This window comes from Hemitrygon akajei, chromosome 14 (assembly GCF_048418815.1).
Source record: "Hemitrygon akajei chromosome 14, sHemAka1.3, whole genome shotgun sequence".
NCBI lineage: Eukaryota > Metazoa > Chordata > Chondrichthyes > Myliobatiformes > Dasyatidae > Hemitrygon > Hemitrygon akajei.
The window spans coordinates 29,934,905-29,961,544 of NC_133137.1; the positions used below are offsets into that span (position 1 = coordinate 29,934,905).

General features: G+C 40.4%; 1 protein-coding gene across 5 annotated transcripts in view; it reads right to left on the reverse strand.

The window, feature by feature from the left end:
- The window catches only part of ttc28 (tetratricopeptide repeat domain 28), an 891,459-nt gene that overhangs the window by 363,887 nt on the left and 500,932 nt on the right, over positions 1 to 26,640 (reverse strand). For all 5 annotated transcript variants that reach the window (XM_073065729.1, XM_073065727.1, XM_073065728.1 and 2 more), the window contains 2 exons: positions 16,593 to 16,740; positions 10,665 to 10,937 (listed from right to left, as the gene is read on the reverse strand). In XM_073065729.1, the coding sequence (XP_072921830.1) occupies positions 10,665 to 10,937; positions 16,593 to 16,740 (421 nt within the window). The remainder of the gene's footprint in view (positions 1 to 10,664; positions 10,938 to 16,592; positions 16,741 to 26,640) is intronic.

A 26,640-nucleotide genomic window follows, 5' to 3' on the forward strand; every position in this document is an offset into this window, starting at 1 on the left:
GAATTGTGTTCCAGTAAAAGGTTTTTTCAAACACAATTAATAAATCAAAATGCCTGGGTGAAGTACATTATTGGTATTTTACCAGAGTATTCCAATAGGTGGAGAACAGCTCACTACTTTTTAGTGAAAATTATATTCATAAATCAAAGATTTTTTGATGTCAAAGCAAAAAAATTGTAAATCAATGTTCAAAAATCAAGGAATATCAATACTATATAATTTTCAGGTGTATTTAGGGTATTTCAATTTGTATTTTTTTCTAAATGATAAATATCCTGAAGTATCTGACCATATATATTAATACTAATAAGAAAATTGGATTTGTTTAACAGTTTTGCTGAGAACAAGAAGTTTCTCTAGTCTATTACTTAACCATGTGTAATGGCAACTCAAACAAACCAATGCCGCTGCTGGCAACATGATACAGGTAGTTATTTTGTATGATGTGCCCCCTGATCAAACCAATAATAATATTTCAAGGCATTGGAGAACTGTATTCCCATTTTTTATTAGCAACTAGCAAAGTATACAATCTTGAAGCACTGTAATTAAGCGTAACTAAGCAGTCAGCAAACAATATTCCACCTCATGGTCCCCAGAAGAAAGCATGAAGACATAACTTATTCCCCTTCACTTTTATCAGCCTCTCACCCACATGACTAGTTATCACAATAAAGATAATAAAGGCGCAACACAGAATATAATAAAGATATAAAAAAAGATATGTAGCTCCTACACTATGCTTTGGTACTATTCTGGTAATTTTTTTCTGCATCATCTTAATCATAGTGCTCAGGAATGCATACAGTAATTCAGATGAGACACAACATGCCTCTACTAAAACAGCCAAGGATTCAAAGTTCTAAGCACCCTCTCAACTGCAACTTCTAACTAGAGATATATTGTACCATCATAAGGGTCTCTTCCTGTGTCCACTTTAAAACTAGATCATGGCGGAAAGAGCTGGATCATTCTTCCTAGGAAACTTGGTCAGCGACTGCTCTTTTGACAAAAGTTTATGTGATGATCCAATTAAGTGCCAATTAGCATTGACCTTCAAGAACACTGGCATTAGGGAATTCAGTGAGGGGGATGTCACTAATTGTAAAGGAGAGATGATTAGGACTTTTCTTCTTGCATAAGGAGAAAGTTATACCCTGGACCAAGACATTTTTTGCTAAGTTCCTCCAATATCTTGTGTGTGTTGCTTTGGATTTCCAGCATCTGCAGACTTTATTGTGTTTGAGAATATTGTGTGTGTGTATATTATGTATGTGTATATATATATATATATATATATACATATATAGCACTTAGCAAATTGGTTTGCCAAAGTATAGTATCCATTCAAAATAATGGGGACTCTATTAAGAACTTTGTGAGTATATTGCAGGCACTGAATAACAATCCTTTCCAAGGCTCTAAGGAAAAATACTGGTCCCAATTTTAAGGAATTGGGTAGTTCCTATCAGGAGTTTAAAAAAAAAGCAAATACAAGCTTTGAATAAATCACAAATATACTTACACAATTCCACTAAAATACAGTGCATTCTCAGTGAAATCTCTACTTGCTATTTTATTGCACCATTTGCAGGAGTAATTTCTATGCTTTTCAATTTACTTACGTTAATTTGATTTATCCTCAAAGACTTCAAATAAATCCAGATTTCAATGTTTAGTCTATGTTTGCTTAACATTCTGTGCCCATTTAAACCACTCCAACAAGGACTGTAAGGCTGCCAAAGCTTATTACATTTAAATGCCTTTGGTAGTCGAACATACACTGAATAATGGATCATCAGAAGTGTGCTACAGATCAGAATCTAATCAAGGTAGCTCCAGTGGTTTCGATACAGAAGTGGCTATCTTTACATAGCATTGCTCATAAGCAGTGGGGAGCAAAGCTGTAATGTTTGCTTGCTGATTGAGCCTTTCCCTTTACAGCCATCTATTGGGTTCACCTGGTAAGGAAATAGTCTACGCAGGCACATCTTGAGGTCAACTGCAGGCTAATTACTATTACAGCTACAACTTTTTCCAGACTCTCAGCTGTTTAGCCCTTCCTCTGGAGGAAAATCCAGATTGTCTTAATCTCAAAAAAACCAACAGGAAATAACTGACTTTATTTCTCTGCATTTTTATTATATAAAGAATTTTCAGTGGTGATATGTTGGTGTGAACTGTGAATTGTAATGGCCAAGTCTAATTGGCTCATCGTAAGACACACAGATGTAAATGTATCAACCGCGATCTTCTCCGTCCATGCAAACTACCCTACAATTTTCTGTACATTCCTATTATACAATTTGCCAAACGCTGCTGTGGGAAATCCCAGCCAGTAATGTTTACGTCCTGCCTCTGATAGAATTTGGAAAGCAACCTCGGGGTAGTGTGCTCACATACAATGCAGCAAATGTTCTGTTCACTTAGAAGATGAATTTTTATTCTGAATGCTATTTTGTTTTCTTATTGTTTGCACGATTGGTTTCTTTCACTCTCTCTCTCTGCACATTGGGTGTTTGATGGACATTTTTATGGGTTCTTTTTGGTTTCCTTGTTCTGTGGCTGCCTGTAAGCAGATGAATCTCAAGGCTGTATAATGTACACACACTTTGAGGCACGGTAGCATAGCGGTTAGCACAATGCTTTGCAATGCAGGTGACCCAGGTTCAATCCCCATCACTACCTGCAATAGTTTATGTTCTCCTCATGACCATGTGGGTTTCCTCCAGGTGCTCTGATAGGTGAATTGATCATTGTAAATTGTCCTGTGATGAAGCTAGGGTTAAATTGGGTGTGGCTGGGTGGCACAGCTCGAAAGACAAAAGGGCCTATTACGCGCTGTATCTCAATAAATAAATAATAAGTATACTTTGAACTTTGAAAATGAGTGATCCAGATTTTTCCATATCCACCAAATACTCATGATAAATGAACACACATATGAACGAACCTCAGAAAAAATTTAATGGATATAGTGTACCTTCTTTAAACACAACAGATAGATAACTCAGGGCATCCCCTCCGCTGAAAATACAAATCCTTAGATTTATATGTATACGTGAACATAATGCATAAATTACTTTGTTCTGATAATTTCATATTTAAAAAATAGTTTACAATTTACGTGACTATCTTAGTAATGGCCTCCCAGCTTTTATTCCTATTATTTCTAAGACTTTTCCATTGCCTGAGAGAGCAATGAAAAGATTTTGACATGACCCCTCAGCAGCCAATCTTGCAATTAAAGAAATAAACTTGTGGTTTATCATGTGTGTGTATGTCTCTCTCCTCTACTCCACACTTAGCTGTTTACAAAAGGAAGGGCAGCCTAAATCAGCTCAGCTAATTGCAGTCCGCAATCGACTGCATGGGACGATAGTGTGAGAGTTGTATTGGATGAGTTTCATCATTTAAATTGACAACACTGGAAAGAAGCAGAAACTCACTGAAGATAATCACAGAGTTGCAGGGACACACAGATCTCTGATACAAATATTGTTACAGGCATTTCAAACACTATAAAAGACAACTGTACAAATAAATGTAATCAGCTTATTGTGAATTTTATGTAATTTAAAAGCCTTATTTTCATTACTAAGCTCCCAAAATCCAGGCACATGGATTTTCAGAAAAATACAGACATTTGAGTTTATTTATGTTTTTCCTCCTTTTCATTCCTTCTACTGACAGGTTTTCCTGGACATTAAACTTGATTCCTTGCTTTCATTAGATCTATAGTTCTCCTTCACTGGTAACTCTGCATTTTGGCATGCTTTCCTTATGTCTGATTTATATTGTTTTTAAGTTTTATAAATTCAAAATTTAGACCAGTCATGTGAACTGATGCCATTTCAGTTACACAGTGTAATTTAGTGATGGGCACAACAGTGATGATGGACAAAAGATGGCCAAAACGCCATTTTGTTTTCACACAACTAAAATGTAAGGGAGAGATGGTTATCATGCAAGAAATTACAGGCAGGAGTTAATTAAAATGTTGTGACCATTTATATTCAGAAATTCTCTAATAAATAGCTGTGACAACAGATTTTTTCCATTTGATATGGCTAACAAAATTAAAAACATGCTTACAATTTCATAAAAATATCAAAACAAGAAATATTCATATACACACATCTGCAATGCTGTCATTATGATGAAACCTTATTAATGGATCCCCGGGAATGAGTGAGAAACTAATCAAACAGTTTTAAGTGTTTTAACAGAACATTTAGAGTTCCTCTTCACGCCTTGTTTGGCACGCATAGAGCGACAACCCCGCCATTTCATCAGTGTTTGTTTTCTCACAAGGACGAGTTCCTAGCTCAATGCTCAACCCAGCACAGACGGAAAGCATGCAAGGAGCCAGCTGGATTCAAACCCACTACCACTCGGCTCGAAATCCAGTGCAGGTGCCACTACACCACTGGCCGACTAAACAGAACACTGACTTCTGGGAAATCTTCAACCTACTTTCCATATTTCACTATATACATAGAATATCAATCTACACTGCTATGCTTCAAGATATACTTATTTACTTTAATCTTTGCATTAGAATTCTATTATTGAGTAAAAGGTATGGACTAACTACAAAATACATAATTTTTTAAAAATGTAATTGTTTAACATCTGTCCTTATTTGAGTAATTATCAATTAGATAATCAAAGAGTTTTAATGTTTGTAAACAAGATAAGGTTGTGATGTGGTTTTACAAGAGGCCACTGTACTTCACTTATCATCCAGCCATCTTTCCATTAATTAGGAGCAACTCACACAAAATGCTGGAGGAATTTAACAGGTGAAGCAGCATTTATGGAAACAAATATTTCGGACTGAGACTCTTTTTCAGGAAGGGAGAAGACGCCAGAATAAAAAGGTGGGGGGAGGGGAAGGTGATAGGTGAAGCTAGGTGGGTAGGAAAGGCAAAGGGCTGGTGAGGAAGGAATCTGGTAAGAGAGAAGAGCGGACCATAGGAAAAAGGGAAGGTGATAGGCAGGTAAGAAGAAGAGGCCAGAGAGGGGAATAGAAGAAAAGGGGAGGGGGAGGGACAAGGTCAAAGAGTCAGAGGGTAGCAGAGATCATAGAGGGGGAGCAATGACAGATGGTGTCACTGAGCTCCCATCAAAGGGAAGATTTAAGCTTCTTCAGGATAGGCATCCCTCGAAGAGACTTCACAGTGCAGCAGCAAATCACAAACACGAAAAGTTCTGCAGATGTGAGAAAGCAGTAATTAAACCCTTTTTTAGTTTTTTTTTAACCACCTTTTTACGTAAGTTAACCACAGATGATGGCTTGGAATTTTTCTTTCACATTGGAATGTATCCATACAGAAAAATCTCTTCAAATGTCTCTCAATGCACTTCAGTTGACGGATCCCTTAATTTAATTTGCCGGCTCACTCTACTGCCTTGATTGTCTGACAATCTCCCATTTTATTCTTTAAACTCTGCCCGATCATGTTGTTTGCTGTTAGGAGACTTGCACACCTCTCCCACTAGAGACCTCTTGTCTTTATTATTTCTAAACTCCACACAAACTGCTTCCATATCCATATAAAATTATAATTATTATTTAAACATTACCCAATAGTATGTATGCACTTCAAATGTTGGCTCACCAACTAGCCTGACAATATTGGCCTCGGATTTTAACATTTTGGAAGAAAAAGAATTGTTATGAAAAAGAATCATTAAGAAACAACAATAATAATTAGATCAAATGGGGCAACATGGTAGCATAGTGGTTAGCACAACACCTTACAGTACCAGCGACCTAGGTTTAATTCCCACTGCTGTCTGTAAGGAGTCTGTACATTCTCCCCATGACCACGTGTGTTTCCTACAGCTACTCTGGTTTCCTCCCACAGTCTAAAGACGTACCGGTCAGGAGGTTGATTGGTCACTGTAAATTGTACCATGATTAGGCTAGGATTAAATCAGGGGTTGCTGGGCAGCGTGGCTCAAAGGGCCAGGAGGGCCTATCTCAGTAGATAAATACTCATCACAGACAGTAGCAGAAATTGATCCCCATGTTGGTGCCGCAGATTGTTACGCTCACCACAATGTCACCATGCTGCCCAAATGAAATGCCCACTCAACCAATACCTTCCGGCTACTCAATGTCCATATCCTTCCACTTCATGCACATTCATGCTGTCTTGAACACATCTACCATGTTTGCCTTCACCAACACTCTTGCAGCATCTTCCAGACACCAACCACTCTCTGTCAAAAACTTGCCCCGCAAATCTCCTTTGAGGTCGCGCTATCTCACCTGAACTGCATGCCCTCTGGTATTAGATATTTTAATCCTGAGAAAAAGATACCAAAAGATAGACAGAGTGAGCTATTTGTACTGCCCAGAATCTGGGTGGCACAGTAATGTAGTGGTTAATATCACGCTTTACACAATGACCGACCAGGGTTCCATTCCCACCGCTGTGTGTAAGGAGTTTGTACATTATCCCCGTCACCGAGAGGGTTTCCTCCCACAATCCAAAGACGTACCGACTGGTATACTAATTGATCATTGTAAATTGCCCTGTGACTAGGCAAGGGTTAAATCTGAGACTGCTGGGTGGTATGGCTTGAAGGGCCAGAAGGGCCTATTCCACACTATATCTCAATACATACATACTTAATCTTAGAAACTTCTTCCAGATCTCCCCTCAGCCTCCACTATTCCAGAGAAAACAATCCAAGTTTGGCCAACTTCTCCTTAACGAACATGCCCTCCGGTACTCCAGGTAGTATCCCGATACCTCTGCAAAGCCTCCACATCCTTCCGACAATGGAGCAGCCAAAAATGAATGCATTAGTCCAGGTGGAGCTTAACTAGAGTTTAATAAAGCTAGAACACATCTTCCTGGCTCTGGAATCCAATTCACTGACTAATAAAAGGCAAGCATGCCATATATTCCTTTACCAACTTATCTCACTTTCAGGGAGCAATGAACTTGGACCCTAGATACCTCTGCGCATCAACATTATTGAGGGTCTTGCCATTAGCAGTGTACTGTCTCTGCACATTTGATCTCCCAAAGTGCAACACTTCACATTTATTCAGGTTAAACTCCGTCAGTCATGTCTCTACCCACATCTGCAACCGATCCATATCCCAATGTATTCTTTGCCAGTTTTCTAAGTTATCCACAACACAACAATCATTGAGCTATCTGCAAACTTAGTAATTCACCCATTTACATTTTCATTCAGGTCAATTAGATATATGACAAGCCACAGTACAGATCATTACAGCCCTTCCTCTTGTCGTACTATCTACATATTGATTTAAGAAACCCTCATGGATATACCTAATAATTCTTCCCCACCTAAACCGCTTGTCCTCCAAGAGGATCACATCCTTATCATGGTTTGGAGACTTGTGTGTCTCAATGAGCCAGAGAGCTATGTTGCCTGGAGTCAGGGATTTATGTTTTAGCTCTTGGTAGGATCACCCATGCCAAGCAGGTCAGAGGGTAGAGGCCAGAGTAAGAGTGGTCCACCAGTCATCCAGGATAGGGGGTTCAGCTCAGAGCTAACTACCCTGACAGGTAAAACAAAACTGTTATGGAAACAGCAATGAAGAATCCTTCTACATCTGAGTGTGATGGTATTTCTGTCTCTCCATCCGGGACTTGCATGAATGACAGTACTGAAAACTGAGCTACTGGCACAATAAAGAAAGTGCTGAATACTGCCATCAGGGAAGACCTTCATTGCTGCGCTAAACACCAGCAGTATAACAGGCAATAAGTAAGTAAACCTCTTGCATGAAGTAAGTCCCAGTCTAGATTAAGGAAGTTGAAGTCACCCATGACTACAACCTTCATGTTTTCACATCTTTTCCTAAACTGCCCTCATATCTGTTCCTCAATGCTCCATTGGTTATAGGGTCGCCTATAGTACAATCCCATCAGAGTAATTGCACCTTTTGTATTTTTTAGTTTTACCCATGTAGACTCTGTGCATAAGCTCTTCACCATGTCCCTCTGAGTAAAGCAATGTTATTGTTCCTGATTGGTAGTGCATCTCCATCTTCCACCTTTTTACCTTCTTCTTTATCTTACCTAAAACAACAAGACCAAAGCAATCATTCCTGTCTCTCTCTCTCAGGCTATGTTCACACTACACCGGATAAATCTGTAACCAAACCTTTTTCTCTTCGTTTTTACCCTCCGTCCACACTAAAATGGCGTTTTCGTCCCCCGAAACTGGAGCTTTTCAGAAACGCTTTCCAGGGTGTGTATTTTTAAAAACACTGGATTGGCCAGATCAGTGTGCACGGGGACACCGGAGAAATCTGAAAACGCTGTCAGACGGCAGCGCGCCATTTCATTTCTTGAACGCAACCTAAGAATTTCAGAACAGATGGCAACGAGACTGAAGCCAGAAGAGTTAGAAATGTACTCACCAAGTACTTTGACCCATAACTTACTAAATAAATAAGTATACTCACTTTGCCCTGTTTTCTGTCCTTGCTCGTATGAAGGTGGTTTACCTATTTATGCAAGTACTTCTCTGACAATAGATGTGTAACAGCCTAATGTAACATTGAATGGAAATACAAGATAATACTGATGCAGACATGTTTTACACATTTAACAAGGAGCTTTATTAATGCAACAGAAGTAGTCAGTTTTTCAAAGTTCGTCATCAGTCGGGTCATACTGCCCGTGAACTCCCTGTCAGTTGCCTCCATATGCTTCAGTATTTGTTTTTATTTTACTTTTAAGTCCTCCTGCGCGAGAGCCAACAGCTGCCCGTCATTTAAGTTTTTCTAGTCTGTAACTGAAAAAACAGACTAGCGAGTCATAGTCATAGCGAGATTCAACACCAAACATATCACTTGTATTTGGTGGATATGTCCTGCACATCTGCATTAGGAGGAGATTTGCCGAAATCTCCATTTCAATGTGGACGGAGATATTTTTAAAAATGCATAGTGTGGACACCTATCGTTTTTACACGAAACCAGCATTTTCAAAATTATCCGGTCTAATGTGGATGTAGCCTCAGTCAAGTCTGTTATGGCCACAACATTATCACGTCATCTACTCATACATAATATTCCTATATTTAAAATACACACACTTCAACCCTAGTGTCCCATTGTGTCTATTACCTTCCTCCTGCCTGTTCTTACAGGTTATGACATCTAACCTCCTCTCAATCCCTCCGCTTTCTGACCTGGTTCTCTAGATCCCCCTGCCAAGCTAGCAAACTTCCTGGCCAGGATATTGGTTCCCTTCCAATTAAGGTAGACCCAGTACGTCTTGGACAGGTCACCCCTCCCCAGAAGAAGTTCCAATGTTATAAGAACTTGAAGCCCCTCCCCCTGCACCATTTCCTCAGCCACTCATTCATCTGTTCTACCTTTTTATTCCTGCCCTGACTATTACGTAGCACCAGTAGTAATCCAGAGATTACTGCCTTTGAGGTCCTGCAATTCAGCTTCATTCCTGACTCCCTATTCTCACTGTACAGGATATCTTCCCCCTTTTTACCTCTGAAATTGGTGCAAGTGTGCTATGACCTCTGGTTGCTCACCCTCTCCCTGGAGCACCACAGTTGCTTACAGATGTGCCAAGATTCATCTGCCTCCTACCTAACATATCATCATCATTAAGTGCTATGTCATATGAGGGAGATCATGGTCTTCCCTCTGTACCACCATGACTGTTCATGGCAAATTCTTCTACAGAAGTGGTTTGCCATTGCCTTCTCCTGGGCAGTGTCTTTACAAGACGGGTGACCCCCGCCATTATCAATACTCTTCAGAGATAGTCTGCCTGGCGTCAGTGGTCGCATAACCAGGACTTGTGATGTGCACCAGCTGCTCATACGACCATCCACCACCTGCTCCCATGGCTTCATGTGACCCTGATTCAGGGGCTAAGCAGGAGCTACACATTACCCATGCAGGCTCGCAGAGGAAAGGAACACTTTACACCTCCTTTGGTAGATAAGCTCCACTCCATCATCAATAAGTAACACAAGGAATCTTAAAAATAATTCAACCGATGAAAGCGAACAAAACAATAGCTGTAATAGACAACCGGGTGACCCGTTGGGGCACCCTTTGAGAGAAAGGTAGTGCAGTCTGATGTGATGTGCTTTGGAAATTACAGAAGCAAAACGGTTTCCATGAAAGGTGGAATTGGATCTGTGAGCATCGTGAGGCGCTGCTGAGGCTGGCCGTGCGCATGCGTCGTGGTGTGGTGTCGCAGTTTCCATTAAAGCTGGAATCGGCTCGGGTTGTGGAAAGCGGGGCCTGTTGATTGACGAGTGAGCAATTTTATATGTATGTATAACCCTGAACTTTGCATGCATCTTGTAAGTTAGTGCATTTTAGGTCGATTTAGTAAAAAAAAAGTGCCACTATAATGCAACGCTTGTGCTAATTGGAGGTCACAAACAGAGCATGAGAATTTTAGTAGTATATAGATGCTATTTGCAATTCGTAATGACAGATTGGTGATAGTTCCATAACTGTAGACAAAAGAACAGTTTCCTTTACAACTTGAACTCCAATCAAAGAGCTTTTTATGCGAATGACAAAGCATGCTGTGAAGATCAAAATGCATGCAAAACTACTGAATGCAATTTAATTCAAAAACTCTTAATAATTTAATAAGAAAGATATTTGTGGACATTACCTAGAGTCTTGGCTACATCGAAGTCCTGCTGCATGTAGCCAATACTCTTCTCTGTATTCCCTAAAGCCCAGTATGCACTGCTTAGGGCAGAGAACACCGACCCACGAAGTTTCAAGCTGCATGTTCCAATTTTCAAGGCAGCCTCCAGAACTACTACAGAGGCACTGTGGTGTCCTGCTGTCAGAAGCTCCTGGCCAATGACAGATACGACCACAAATGGGCTTTTGTCCAGCTTCATTTTCTGTAACTTCTGATAGGTTGGTTCCAGCGATTCTACAAAACAAATCACACATGACAAAAAATGAATTTTATTTAAAGAACGGAAGAGCCAATGGTCAATAAACTGCATCAGTATGATATTTAGCTGCAGTAATTTGTTACAGATTAGATGCGTGGATTGCTTAAAAATGTTCAAAGGTGGTGATGAATCATCATTCAGGAGGGAAATTGAAAATCTGGCTGAGTGGTGCCCTAACAGCAACCTTTTCCTCAATGTCAGCAAAACCAAGGAACTGATTATTGACTTCAGTAGAAGGAAACCAGAGGTCCATAAGCCAGTCCTCATCAGAGAATCATAGGTGGAGAGGGTCAACAGCTTTAAATTCCTTGGTGTTATTATTTCAGAGGACCTGTCCTGGACCCAACACAGAAATGCAATTATGAAGAGAGCACAGCAGGACCTCATCTTCCTTAGAAGAGTTTGCAGAGATTTGGCATGATATCTAAAACTTTGATATGCTTCTAAAGTTATGTAGTGGAGAGTATATTGGCTGGCTGCATAACAGCCTGGTATGGGAACACCAAAATTCTATGAAAAGTACCGGATATGGTCCAGTCCACCACAGGTAAAGCCACAGGAAAGCAACATCTGTCATCAGGGACCTCCTACCAAACAGAACATGCTCTCTTCTCACTGCAGCCATCAGGAAGATGGTACAAGATCCTCAAGACTCACAGCACCAGGTTCTGGAACATTTATTACCCCTCAACCATCAGGCTCTTAAACCAAATGGAATAATTTCAATTGCACCATCATTGAAATGTTCCCAAAACCTATGGAAGCATTTTCAAGGACTCTTCACTTCATGTTCTTAATATTTATTGGTTATTTATTTATTATTATTATTCTTCCCTTTTGTATTTGCAGCTTGTTATATAGAACAACGAACATAGAAAATCTACAGTACATTACAGACCCTTCAGCCCACAATGTTGTGCTGACCATGTAACCTACTCTAGAAGCTGCCTAGAATCTCCCTACCACATAGCCCTCTATTTTTCTAAGCTCCATATACCTATCTAGGAGGCTCTTTAAAGACCCTATTAGATCTGCCTCTACCACCTTCGCTGGCCATGCATTCCATGAACCTACCAATCTGTGTGAAAAACCTAGATCTATCATCCCCAATACCTACTTCCAAGCACCTTAAAACTACGCCCCTCACGTTAGCCACTTCAGCCCTGGGAAAAAGCCTCTGGCTATCCACACGATCAATGCCTCACATCATCTTGTACATCTCTATCAGATCACCTCTCATTCTCTGTCGCTCCAAGGTGAAAAGGCCAAGTTCACTCAACCTATTCTCATAAGGCATGCTCTCCAATCCAGGCAACATCCTTGTAAATCTCCTCTGAATTATCTCTGCAGCATCTACATCTTTCCTGTAATGAGGTGACAAGAACTGAACAAGAACTCCAAGTAGGGTCTAACTAAGGTCTTATATAGCTGTAACATTACCTCATGGCTCTTGAACTCAATCGCTTGGTTGATGAGGGCCAACATACCACACGCCTTCTTAACAACACTGTCAACCTGCACAGCAGCTTTGAGTATCCTGTGACCCTAAGATCTCGCCAATTCTCCACACTTTCAAGCTGCCAAGCTGCTGTCTTCTGCAATCTGGTTGAACGCCCATGTTGGGCAGTCTTTCATTGATCTTGTTATGGTTATTATTCTATAGATTTTTTGAGTATACCCACAAGAAAATAAATCTGAGGATTGTATATGGTAATATAAATGTACTTTGATAATAAATTTACTTTGAAATTCAGACTTTTCTTAACAAAAGCTTGCCTTGGAATCAGATGCAGCATGGCCCACAAGGGAAAAATAGATATATCTCTGTATGTCATGTCATCTGCAGAAATTCTCTGATGACTCAGCAATAGGTGGGTGTATAAAGGGAGGACAGGAGAATGAATACAGGGCCCTGGTGAAGGACTTTGTCAAATGGTGCAAGCTGAGTCATCTGCAGCTCAATATCAGTAAGACAAGGAAGATGGTGATGGATTTTAGGAAGACCAAGCCTGTACTGCTCCCTGTTAATATTAGTGGTGAGTACCTACAAGTACCTGGGGGTGCACCCAGAGAATAGACTTAAGTGCAGCACCAACACAGAGGCTTTGTGCAACAAGGGCTAGAGTCACCCCTACTTCCTGAGAAGACTGAGGTCCTCTGGAGTGTACAGGCCTTTCCTTCACGTGCTCTACCAGTCTGCTGTCACCAGTACAACCTTCTATGCGGTGGTGTGCCGGGGCAATGGCATCAGCATGGGTGATGTCAAAAGACTCAATAAACTGATTAGAAAGTCTGGCTCTGTTATGAGGGTCAAACTGTACATATTGGAGGCTGAGGTAGAACAAAGGACCCTATGGAAAATCCTGACAATTCTGGACAATGTTTCTCAACCTTTGCACACCACCTTAGCTGAACAGAGGAGCACTTTTAGTAACAGACTAAGACAACTGTACTTTTCCAAAGAGCGCTATATGAGGTCATTCTTACCCTTGGCCATTAGGCTCTATAATGAGTGAACCTATAGGCGTTGAAGTGATGACCCCCTCCTGTTAGACTACTGTTAACCTCTGTTTACCAGAGCTCTGTTTAAACTCTGTTTACCACACTCTGTGCAATACCAGCATCACTTCTTATCTGGATGGTGTGAATATGCACCCATTACTGTATAATACTACCATCTTATCAGTGTGAACTTGGAAATCTTTGAACTTGGTAATCTTTGACTTGTAAATCGTGTACATCTTACTTTTAAGGTAACTTTTTTTATTCTTTCTTACTTCTCTTCTGATATTTGTATATCTGTGCACTCGTAATGCTACTGTGATACTGTAATTTCCTATGAAATCAATAAAGTATCTATCTATGTTAAAGGACTTTGGAGGCAATGGCAGAGGAATCAAGGTATAGGAAAGGGACAAAACAAATGTGGGGAAGAAATCACTTAGGTTAGCACAGAGACTAAGAAGAGAAGTTTAAGTAAACATGAAGTAGTATTTGGATTGACCCAACAGAGGAAATAGAAGAGAATGATACAGCATAAGAACTTGGAACAAAAGTGCAGTCTGGAAGAATCTGAGCAAAGAAAATCAGTAGAAAATACTTCCTCTGTAAAATAAATCCATAAGCTCCTTTCGTTTATTGAAAGAAGGAAACACAAGATGATTGATAGCAAAGAAGATCAGGAGCCATCATTGCGCTACAGGGAGTTCTTAGAGAAGTGCAAAATTCTGGCAAAGGAGAACAAGGTCTGATGATGGGAAACCTTCACTGAGCAGTAAAGTTTTGAGATTCATCTTTTAAATCTACAACACGAAACTGCACAAATGCTGTCTTGCACAACAGCAGTTACAGTTTAACAGTCAGGTTATCCATAAAAACTAAATGCTTATTTTGTTGAAAATAATAATTCAAAGTCAAGCATAAATAATTGATATATATCCACTTTGGTGAACCAATGCTTCCCTGGTACAGGTGGGCATTCAAGCAAGAAGATTATACATGATTTTCCAAGATGTTCACAGGTTGAGTACACATGCAATATCACACAAAGTGTGTGTGTATGTGTACCTTCCATGGGAGTACATAACCGTGAGTCATGGTGAAATCCCTTCCCGACTGACTGAAGTGTAGTGGGAGACTGAAACATCGAGACCAGAACATTGAGACAGCAGACAGTGTATCTGCTAATCGCCGGGTGCTATTGGAGGAATGCCACTGTTTTTTCCCTTTCTTTTCTTCTTTTGTTTTCCTCCCTCTCCCCGTCCCTCCCAATGGAGAGAGAGAGCCTGGCAGTCCTCAAGACAAGGCTGGGGGCTTGGAGAAGTGACATGGAAGATTGTAGCTTCGGAACAGCGAGTTGCTTGTCTCCGCTCTCAATGTGCGGGAGTGACCCCTCTCCCTCCATTGTTGTATGTGTGTGTGTGTGAGGGGGGGGGGGGCGAAGAGAGAGGGAGGGAGGGAGGGAGGGAGGGAGGGAGAGAGAGAGAGAGAGAGAGAGAGAGAGAGAGAGAGAGAGAGAGAGGGAGAGAGGGAGAGAGGGAGAGAGGGAGAGAGGGAGAGAGGGAGAGAGGGAGAGAGGGAGAGAGGGAGAGAGGGAGAGAGGGAGAGAGGGGAGAGGAGAGAGAGAGAGAGAGAGAGAGGAGAGAGAGAGAGAGAGAGAGAGAGAGAGAGAGAGAGAGAGAGAGAGAGAGAGAGAGAGAGAGAGAGAGAGATTGTCGAAGATACCAAAGTGCTGGTTTGTAAACTGTAGTTTGATGGACTCTGGATGAATGGACTCTTTGGTGCTTCTGCTGCTGCTCGCATGGTGGGGGATGGGGGGGTCAGTGTTTCTGCTGGTGTGGGTGGGGTGAGGGGGGGTCAATGCTTTTACTGCTGCTTGTGTAAAGGGAAGGGGAGCGTAACTTTGGGGCTTCATTGTTTCTATTGTCCTACAGGATTTCTTTGTTTTATGGATGCCCGTGAAGAGGATGAATTTCAGGTTGCATACTATATACATACTCCAACATTAAATGTTCTTTGAAACTTTGATCAACAATTTCACGGTTTATTACTGACGATGTGCTTCTTTTGATATACTTGTTTGCAATATACTCCATATAATTGTAGTTTTGTCCTCACTGAGGTTAACAAACAAGTGATCGGTTTATGACTGTCACATGTTCTGAGACACAATGAAAGCTTTGTTTGCATACCACCAGACAGATCATTCCTTACATACATACAGTACATACAACAAAATAATACAGAATGCCAAATATAGTGTTACAGTTACAGAAGAGATCCAATCAGGAATCTTATAACAGTGGGACAGAATCTGTCCTTGAGCCCGGTGGTACGTGTATTCAACTTCTGCCCAATGGAAGTGGGGAGAAGAGAGAATAACTGGGGTGGGAGGGCTTTAGAAAGAGGTTGCTTTCTCAAGACAGCAGGAAGTGTAGACAGAGTTAATGGAGGGAAGGCCATTATTTTATGTGATGGACTAGGCCGTGTTCATAAACTTCTCCAATTTCTCGCCATCTTGTGTACAGCGCCATACTAGGCACTGATGCATCTGGGTGGATTACTTTCTATGCTTTATTTCAAGGGACTCAGGTTCAGGAATGGTTACTACCCCTCAACTATCAGGCTCTTGAAACAGAGGGGTTAACTTCACTCGCCCCATCATTGAAATGTTCCAACAACCAACAGACTTACTTTCAAGAACTCTTTATCTCATATTCTCAATCATTATTGTTTATTTATTTATTTATTATTATTATTATTATTTCTTATTTTTGTATTTGCACAGTTTGTTGTCTTCTGCTGTCTGGTTGAACACCCGAGTTGGGCAGTCTTCCACTCATTCTGTTGTGGTTATTATTCTGTTTCAATTTATGAGTATGCCCAGAAGAAGATCAATCTCAGTGTTGGATATAGTGACATCTATGTACTCTGATAATAAAAATTTACCTTGAACTGCGAAATCAAAAATGACGATAAATGAACAGGAAGAAGAACTGAAGAAAATAAAAATTAAGTACGATTCAAGAGTCTATACAAAGAGGTTTGAAGAATTTGGCCTACCTTGGAGGACACAGTTGTAGGATGACTGTAATGTGATGAGTAACATGTGACCTGTATATTGTCCTTACCTCGTAATGGGGACTTCATGGCGGCTTCCACCATCCCGACCAGCAGCTGCAAGCTTTTTGGGTCTTGAGCCAGCCCTGACGCAAATGCAGCCAGCGCATCTGCATGGCGGCCGAGATACTGGAGAGCAACACCCTGTCGGAAGTATGCCTGCGAAGAGAAACAGCGGCATTGTAATTGACAGCTTCTACCCGTAATTAGCATCTGAGTCTCTTAACGTAAGACGCGGGAGCAGGAGGAGGCCAAATGGGCCCCTGTGCCTGCTCCACCGTTCAAAGACATGGCTAATTCATTCCTGGCCTCCAAACAATTTTCCTGCTTTCTCCATCTCCTTGACTCCGTAATATTTTAAATACCTGTCATTCTCCTCCTTCTACATATAAACCTATCCCTGTGAGATTAGCACATCATTCATCAGTTAATTACTTCCAGATGTTTGTCTTTAGGCTCAAGAGTATTCCACCTAGGGTAATGATTTCTGGTTCACTTCCCACTTTTCTTCCCACAACTGTATTTTTTTATATCACCTGCCATTTTGTCTGAGTTACTGATTTGTTCGTTTAAAACGTTTTGGCCCACACCATTCACTATTCCTGTGCTGTGATGGCACAAAGGTAATGCTAACCTTTTGGAATTAGTCAGCGAAGGGCAACAATCATTGGAATTCTCTGACCATCACCCACTAGACCAGGGGTTCCCAACCTTCATTTTATGCCACGGACCCCTACCATTAACCGAGAGGGTCGTGGGCCCCAGGTTGGGAACCCCCATGTGAGACCCTGAAAGGGTCATAAACACAGACAAATACCTGAACTTATGCCCGTAATGTCTTAAGCAGTATATTTTAAACATTTAAGCCATAAATGCTTTTTTTCTGTGAAAACTAAAACACAGAGGGTTTAAAAAACATAAAAACATCCGAACATTTTGAGTCAATGAAGACTCGAAAAATAATGAATTGAATTAGCAGAGGTAATGTGGCCATGAAGCCACTTTCACAATTCCATTCCATCACTGACTCGAATAAAATTCTTAACCTCCATACAGAAACCTTTTCTTAAATACTGCTCAGAATCTAGCAGAATATCCTCAAGAGCTCTACCCAGCTCCATCATCACCGGACATTTTCTAAAACAGGGATTCCCAACCTTTTTTATACCATTAAGCAAGAGATCCGTGGACCCCAGGTTGGGAACTCCTGATCTACAGCTTTTTACTTCAGCTATGTTCACATGACACTGGGGAAATCTAACTCAAAATATCTGTTTCTTACTTAATGAGCATGATTTCTCTTTTTTTTCCACCATTCATTAATTATAAACCAAATAGGAGATAGGTAAGAAAAATAAAAAATTTCTAGATAGTTTCTTGAAAACCAATCAACTGATTATAATTTCCACATTTTGCTTTAATGGACCCTTGAATGTTTTCCCTCAAATTTGCTGCCCCGAAGTCCACACTTTGGTCTACATGTACATACTTCCACTTTTTCCCAGTGCTTTTTACATTTTTCATGAAATCACATTCAATATCATGTCCTTTCTTTCAACTTGATGCCATAATACCAAGAATCAAAGCTCACAAGCTTCATTCCACTCTCTTCAAAGGCCAAAAATGCACATATATCCCAATTTGTGCCACACAGTGTTGTGATTTGTTCCACTTGTCCTGTATATTCTCCTTCTCGCTGAGTCTATAATTAAGATTTTTTGCATCAAATTTAGGCCAATACAATACCATTACACACCGTATTTCCCCAAGGGTGAAAATTGCAAGACATGGATTTGTGCAAGTAGAAAAATTCAAGGCATTTCTGCATTAAAGGCTCTTTCACATTCCCAATGTGGTTAAGCGGGGACTTTTTCTGGTTGACTGCTGGTGACAAGTGGTGTTCCGCAGGGTTAGTGTTAGGACCACTTCATTTCACTTTGTATATTAATGATTTGAATGACGGAATTGATGGCTTTGTAGCCAAATTCACAGATAATACAAAGATCAGTGGAGGGGCAGGCAATGCAGACGAACAGGGATTATGCAGAAGAACTTGACAGATGAAAAGAAGAAGCAACAAAGTGGCAGGGAGAATGCAGAGTCAGAAAGTGTACAGTCATGCACTTTGATTGAAGGAATAAGAGTGTAAACTATTTTCTACAAGGAGAGCAAATTCAGAAATCAGAGGTGCATAGGGATTTGGGAGTCCTCATGCAGGATTCCCTAAAAGTTACCTTGCAGGTTGAATGGGCGGTAAGGAAGACAAATGCAACATTAGCATTCATTTTGAGAACACTAGAAAATACAAGAAAGGATGTAATGCTGGGGCTTTTTCAGGCATTGGTCGAACTGCACATGGAGTATTGTGAGCAATTCTGAGCCCCTTATCTAAGAAAGGATGTGCTGGCATTGGAGAGGGCCCAGAAGAGGTTCACGAAAATTATCCAAGGAATGAAAGGGTTAAAATTTAGAAGCATTTGATGACTCTAGACCTGTACTCACTGGAGTTTAGATGAACGGGGGGGGTGGGGGGGTGGATCTCATTGAAACATATCAAATATTTAAAGACCTAGACCATGGATGTTTCCTAAATTTGGAGAATCTAGGACCAGACGGTACAGCCTCAGAATACAAGGAGGTACCTTTAAAACAGAGCTGAGGAGTAATCTCTTTTGTCAGAGGGTGTTGAATCTCTAGAACTGATTGGCATAGATGGCTGTGGAAGCCAAGTCATTAGGTACATTTAGGCAAGAGGTTGATAAGCTCTTGATTAGTAAGAGTGTCAAAAGTTACAGGGATAAGGAAGGAGAATGGGACTGTGAGAGAAAATAAATCAGCCATGAAGGAATGGCAGATCAGATTTCGATGGGCCAAATGACCTAATTTTGCTTCTATGTCTTGTGGCCATGAGGACCAGAATAGCTAACAACAAATTGGGCAATTTAACTCTTCAGCTTCCAATATTTAAATACAACAACTTGGGGGAATTTAGGATGTTACCCCAAAGGAACAGCTGTGTTGAATCTCAGTTCTGAGTGTTTATCTTTGTTTCCCATGACTCCCACACCCCAAATGCCTGCCTGGCTTTTTGTTAAAATACTATATATCTTAAATAAGGGAAGAAGAGCTGAAGAGGGTTGGGTTGAGGTAAGGGGTGAAGAATGGAGAGTGTTGATTATGGAAGGGGAGCTGTGACACAGACAACGAGATACGGGGTAAAAGAAAACTGAGAAACACTGGCAGTGGGGGGAGGAAGAAAGAAAGGAAAAGGTGGGGTGGGGAAGAGCGGGCAAAATGATTGGGGGGGAAGGCAAAGAGAAGGCGAAGTGGAGACGGGGAAGAAAGAGAGGGCAAATTGGAGATGGGGAAGAAGAGTGTGTAAGGTGGATGAGGTGGTTTTCTGCCCTGCATCTTGTACATTGTATTCTTCAAAAGAAAAATTGTAATTGTGTTGAATCTCCTGGGATAGAAAACTGTCCTTTATTATTCCGTAACTAAAGGAAAGAAATGTTTTTGTCTTACATTGAAAGGTTTTTAAATTTCCTTAATAACTAAGTAATAATAGATATTTGAATATAGGAGAGCAGCTTGAGAAGAAAGTTGATTGAATGACTACAGCACAAAGCTTAGTACTGCAATCAATTCAAACCTTCAATCCAACAACTTAAAGATACTTAATTATTAATTCAATTTTGATTGCAGTTATGATTTTTTAAACCACTTGCTAATGGGAAAATATCCTTAATATCCTGTGTGATTTCAAACATTTGAACAATTACCCATCTCTGCATTAGTATGCTAATAATCCATGACCGCAAATCACTGCTTCCCTGTTTTCAAGGATGAATTTTAGGAGAAAGGTTTGATTGAAAAATGAGAAAACAAAAGAGTCAATTTTAATTCTGCCTCATCTGGTGATGTTCAGAGGCAGAGGGTGCTGGTGAGGCTAGGCTATAAATATGGAGCTAACAATGGCAGCAAGGGTGGAGATAGAGATTTAACGAGTCAGCTGAAGACAGGGAAAAGACCCAGGTTGCCTTGGCAGAGCCAATAAGGCCTGCTGACCTTGGCACAGTACAAACAAAACTTACTGATGAAAGGCTGAACGAGCTTGGTGCCAGATTTGCTCCATTATGCAATTGGCGTGTTTGAGAGAGCAAAGACCTAAGTCATTAGATAAGATTAATAAGGAGAGAGTAAAGATTTTACAAGATTTTAGGATGTCAAAATTAGAAAAGAGCAAAGTCAACTTAGGGTGTAACTGAGAATTTCTGTGGCCCTGGAAGCACCGTATGTGCCTTGGAGTAGATGAAAGAGTCTGGGGGTTTTGGCAATGACCAATTCTAATATGACAGTAAAGAGACAACAGAACGGAAAAACATCAAAAGGTATATTGCGATAGGAGAGAAGGGCTTTGGTGTGCAGTTGAGCAGGATGACATACAAATGAGATAGCATTAAGCTAGAACCAAATTAGGAATATGCAGCAATCAATGCAAGCAGAGATATCCTTCCTTCAAGAAACATTCATGTTGTCATGCCACAGACCTCAATGATTAACGCACAACGTAATCTTATTTAACAAGTCTTTCTACCGCTTTATTGCAATAGTCTCAAAGTGCAGCACATATGACTTACACATTACAATATTTACATTATCAAGAGCCCCAATATTATAAAGAATATAGATGCATTTTTGCTCATTTGACAGATGTTAAACCATGTTTTAATCAGATTTTGAATGCTCTTGAGAAAATTTACTATTTTTCAATCAACTACAGTTTCTTTGCCTAACCTTTAATCCCCCAAAATGATTAATCAAACTGCATGTAGGAGCCACGCATCTGTTTTCCATCTGCATTGTATTCTGTGTTGCGCGTTTACTGTGGTAACTAGTCACTTAAGTGGGGGCATGGTAAAGCGATGGGAATAAGTTACATCTTCAGGCTTTGTCCTTGCAACTGGGGACTGATAGATGTCATATCTTTTGTTGACCGCTCAATTACGCTTAACTTACGCTTAACTTGGGTATGCTTAAGTTTCCTCACTTCATGATTGTATGTTTGCTAATTGTTAATAAGGAATCAAATACATATCTTTGACTTTTGGAACAATCATCAATGGGGCTGAGGGTGCATTATACAAGTATAACAAATTCTGTTGGGGGGTTGCCAGCAGTGGCAGTTTGGTGTGGTTAGAATTGGCCACTACACCGCAATTACCCAGTAAGCAGCTTCAAGTTCCTGGGTGTTAATACCTCAGAGGACTTAACCTGGTCCCAATCTTTCGATGCAGCTATAAAGAAGGCAAGATGGCGACTATATTTCATTCTGAGTTTGAGGAGATTTGGGATGTCACCTAAAACACTTGAAAATTTCTACAATGTACCATGAAGAGCAATCTGACAGGCTCCATTACCATCTGGTATGGGGGAGGGTACCTACTGCATAGGATCAAAGTAAGCTTTAAAGAGCTGTAAAATTAGTCAAACTTTCCTCATGGGCACTAGCCTCCATAGTATCCAAGACATCTTCAAGGAACAGTGCCTCAAAAAGGCAACATCTTTCATTAAGAACCCACATCACCCGGGACATGCCCTGTTCTCATTGGTACCATCAAGAAGGAGGTACAGAAGCCTGAAGACACACACTCAGTGATTCAGAAACAGCTTCTTTCCCTCTGCCATCTGATTTCTGAATGGACATTGAACCCGTGAACACTTCCTCACCACTTTGTTTATTTCTGTTTTGCACTACTTATTTAACTATTTGATATACATAAATATACATACCACAATTCAGTTTTACTCCCTATATATTGAATTGCACTGCTGCTGCTAAGTTAACAAATATCACAACAGATGCCGGTGATATTAAACCTGATCCTGATTCTGAGTACATAAAATTATGCAGACTGTCTGGAGTATACCATCACATCCTTTGAAAACCTCACAGTAAGCTGACGGTAGACCACCTATTTTAGGTTTTGATGATCTTCCTGAAATACGGAATCAATTGTTAGTTACTGATCAATGCAACAATGGAACAAGTGTTGCTGGGCCTGTGGTGGGACCTTGGGGATGACAGGTCACTCAGAAGCTCCATCTGGTCAATGTTGTTGTAGTACTCACATAATTTGAGAATAACTTCCTAAAGGCCAATTCTTGCTCTCCTCAACTACTACTCCTCATTGGTACCCTTCAAGAGAGACTGTAATTTTTATCATAATTAGTATCGAAACAGAAAGAAAAATCCCCCTCATATGAACATTTACTCTGACATTATTTCTGTATAAATTCTGACATTAATTACCAGTCAACGCTCGAGTCAGTACTCCTGAAACATAGACATGTTGAAGGTTAAAGAAAAGGATGTGCCCTAAACTTTGCAATTGCTCATTATACTACAAAATGTGGCATATCTATTGTCAATCCTTTAAAGAAATAATATAATTAGTGCGAGATAAATTGACCTGAAAATTCTGATGCATTAATTAGTCTGAATGTTTCACTTTGTTACCCGAGTTAATGTGACCTGTCAGAGTCAGCGTTACTACTGCTGCCATATCCATCAGTAAGTCAGAAATTCTTGAAGTTGTCGCTGATTTACCTCAAAGAATGAGTGAGAAACACATCAGGCCCATCCAAACTTGCATAACTTGGTTCAAACAGGATCAAATTCCACAAAGAGAGAGTTTGGAATCTTCTAATCTTCAGTTAATGTGAATGCCAGTAAGCAATCAAAGTCTCCCTCCCCCTCCCCTCTTCTTCTATTTTCTGCTCTGGCCTCTTACCTCTTCTCACCTGCCTATCACCTCCTTCTGGATCCCTTCCTCCTTCCCTTTCTCCTATGGTCCACTCTCCTCTCCTACCGGATTCTTTCCTCTCCAGCCCTTTACCTTTCCCACCCAGCTGGCTTCAGCCATCACCTTCTAGCTATCCTCCTTCCCCTCCCCCCCTTTTTATTCAGGCATCTTCCCCCTTCCTCCTCAGTCCTGAAGAAGGGCCTTGGATGGAAACATCAATTATTTTTTCATTTCCGTAGATGCTGCCTGACCTGCTGAGGTTCACCATCATTTTGTGTGTGTGTTCCTTTGGATTTCCAGCAGCTGCAGGCTTCCTCATGTTTATAACCAAAGTCTCGTGTTCTAACCATAATTCTTCAATATGCAATCAAAGTTCAATGATTGGTGTCATTGATCAATACTAGGGTTTATTTCCCAGTTTAACACAGAAGCATCTGCACTATCAATACACTTCCAAAGAGCTGAATTCAATTTTGGCACGGTAGCATAGTGTCAGCACAACACTTTACAGAACCAGTGATCTGGGTTCAATTCCGCCGCTGCCTATAAAGAGTTTGTACGTTCTCCTCTTGATTGCATGGGCTTCCTCCAGATGCTCCGACTTCCTCCCACAGTCCGGTTGGAAGGTCATTGTAAATTGTCCTGTAATTAGACTAGGATTAAATTGGGGGTTGCTGCGTGGAGCAAGTCGAAGGGCCGGAAGGGCCTGCTCATAATCTCCATAAATAAATATATATGTTAGGGCAGCTCCAATTCCCCCCCCCCCCCACTCAATTATCATTTTTAAATTTTCGATGTGGATGGAATCTGTACTCAAGCTCCAGTAATACATGCGTCAAATTTACTCTGAGTTATTGCATGTTGCAAAAGTTCCCCATGCAACTGAACAAATATCACAGCCCGCTGTCTCGGCATCAATCCAGTATACTTCTTTGGAGTGGGGCATGAGATGCAAATGATATTTTAACCCTCATAATACAATGACACCAATGATTAAACTACCCAGCAATTTTCCCAAATGCGTGATATCCACCAGGATCTGTGCCCTTTTACCCTGATTTATTTTGTCTACATAGTTACATACGAGGACATATAAAAGGCACATTTGATGTAGGGACAAAGACAGAAAAAGAAACACAGAGACAAAGACAAATAGCTCTTTCTCTCACAGAACACTACAGATAATAAACTTCAGAAGGCACTAAAATGCTGAAACCTGCTTACTATAAACACTAAATTACTTGACAGCACGGTGCCTGGAGACTCATTAAATATACTGAAGACTCAGCTACTCTCACTGCTGAGACAATCTTATCTGCTCTATTTTTAGATCCTCCACAAAACTGTCATTTTTTTTCTTTCATCATGCCATGTGCCAGCCCTAGCAAATTTATATGATCTTTAAATATGAAAATCCACTTATCTCTATCTAAAGTACTTGAACGCAGCAAACCAACATCGAAGCGCATTAATTACATTTTTTTGGAACAATTTCTAATTAAATGGAATGTGGCTGTAATTAATACTTAACAACGTTTCTCATTAGAGCTTTCAGAGTCCCTATAAGTAAACCAGACTGATATAAACAAAACACAATGTGACAGTGAAAATTCATGCACATGAATACCAAGTTCCTTCTTTATTGGTGACTTGACTATGGACCTATTGTTTTATAAACCTATTTATAGGTTATATAACCTATAACCTATTGTATTATAAAGTTTATTGCAAACCATTTATTAAAATGAAGGGCCAGTATCTATTTGCATTGAACCTCACAGGACTTCGTGGCAGAAGGAATTATTTATTGTTAATTAGATTTCACACAATTCTGCATGATTAAATAAAGCAATGATGAATAATAATTAATTCCTTTTATGGAATTAAATAAAACTATCTTTAATGACTTATGGACAATACAGGTCCTTCTCAGGATTCAACAAGGCTCCATCTCCAAGAACCATTCATAACCCAAACAATTGAACCCGATATTTTGGATATTGATTCAGGCACCAGGCCAGATTGAAAAGGTTGGAGTGCTGAGGCCTGAGGCAAGGATTGCTGCTCTGCGGCATTTACAGAGCTCTATGCTGAACTATTGTTTAGTTATTATTTGCATGATTTGTTTTTTTTCTCTTTCTCTGCACATTGGGTGTTCGATGGTCTTTTTTTATGGGTTATTTTGGGTTTTTTTGTTTCGTGGCTGCCTGTTGGGAGACGTAACTCAAGCTTTAATAACGTATGCATACTTCGATAATAAATGTACTTTGAACATTGAATGGTTCATTAGTTGCAAACATGGCTGCCTGGCAACATAGTTTAATGAAAACAGAGGCCAACCAACAGCAACGTGGTGTTAAACCAGGGTGTTCAACTCAACTATTCACACTTCCCTGCAAGATGCACTGATATTGCAACACACTGAGTTCCTACACTGCAGAAAATGCCAGCAGACCCACAGCAGCTGGCAAATCCACACTGCCAATCCCCCAAATGTTTGCTTCTGGTTGTGCATTCATAACTTGAGTTGGACGTGCAACTGGTTTCAGATTTCTCAGTGGCCCATGAACACGACCTCATTAACTTGCTCCCTTTTAGCACCATTTATTTTTACATATATTTCTTCCCGTAACTCACAATTTTTATGTCTTGCCCTGTACTGCTGCCGCTAAACAACAAATTTCATGACGTGTCAGTGAAAATAAACCGAATTTTGATTGTTTTCATCTGAAATTTGAGACTGAACTTGCACATAATTCACAAAACAATGAAAATCCGACATTTTTTTAAACTCTATTAAGAAATGATTAAATCATTTTAGGTGTGTTTCTGATATGTGGGTAAAATGTACAAAAAACACTCCACATAGTATATCAATCTCAATTTTAGAAGGCTTTTCTTACATTTTGTCCTGAACTTTGCCTCTGTGCAGTGCATGGACACCAGCATTGTACAGTATTATAGGAAGCATGGAAGCATAGTGGTTAGCATGGCGCTTTACAGTACAAACAATCGGGATTCAATTACTGCTGCTCTTTGCAAAGAGTTCGAACGTTCTCCCCGTGACCATGTGGGTTTCCTCCGGGTGCTCCAGTTTCCTCCCACAGTCCAAAGATGTAGATAAATTGACCAGGGTTAAATCAAGGGATTGCAGGGTGGCGTGGCTCAAAGGGCTGGAAGGACCAGTCTGCACTGTATCTCAATAAATTACAGACATGTTTTTTTTCTGATGGGGAAGACTTCAGGCAGTGTATCA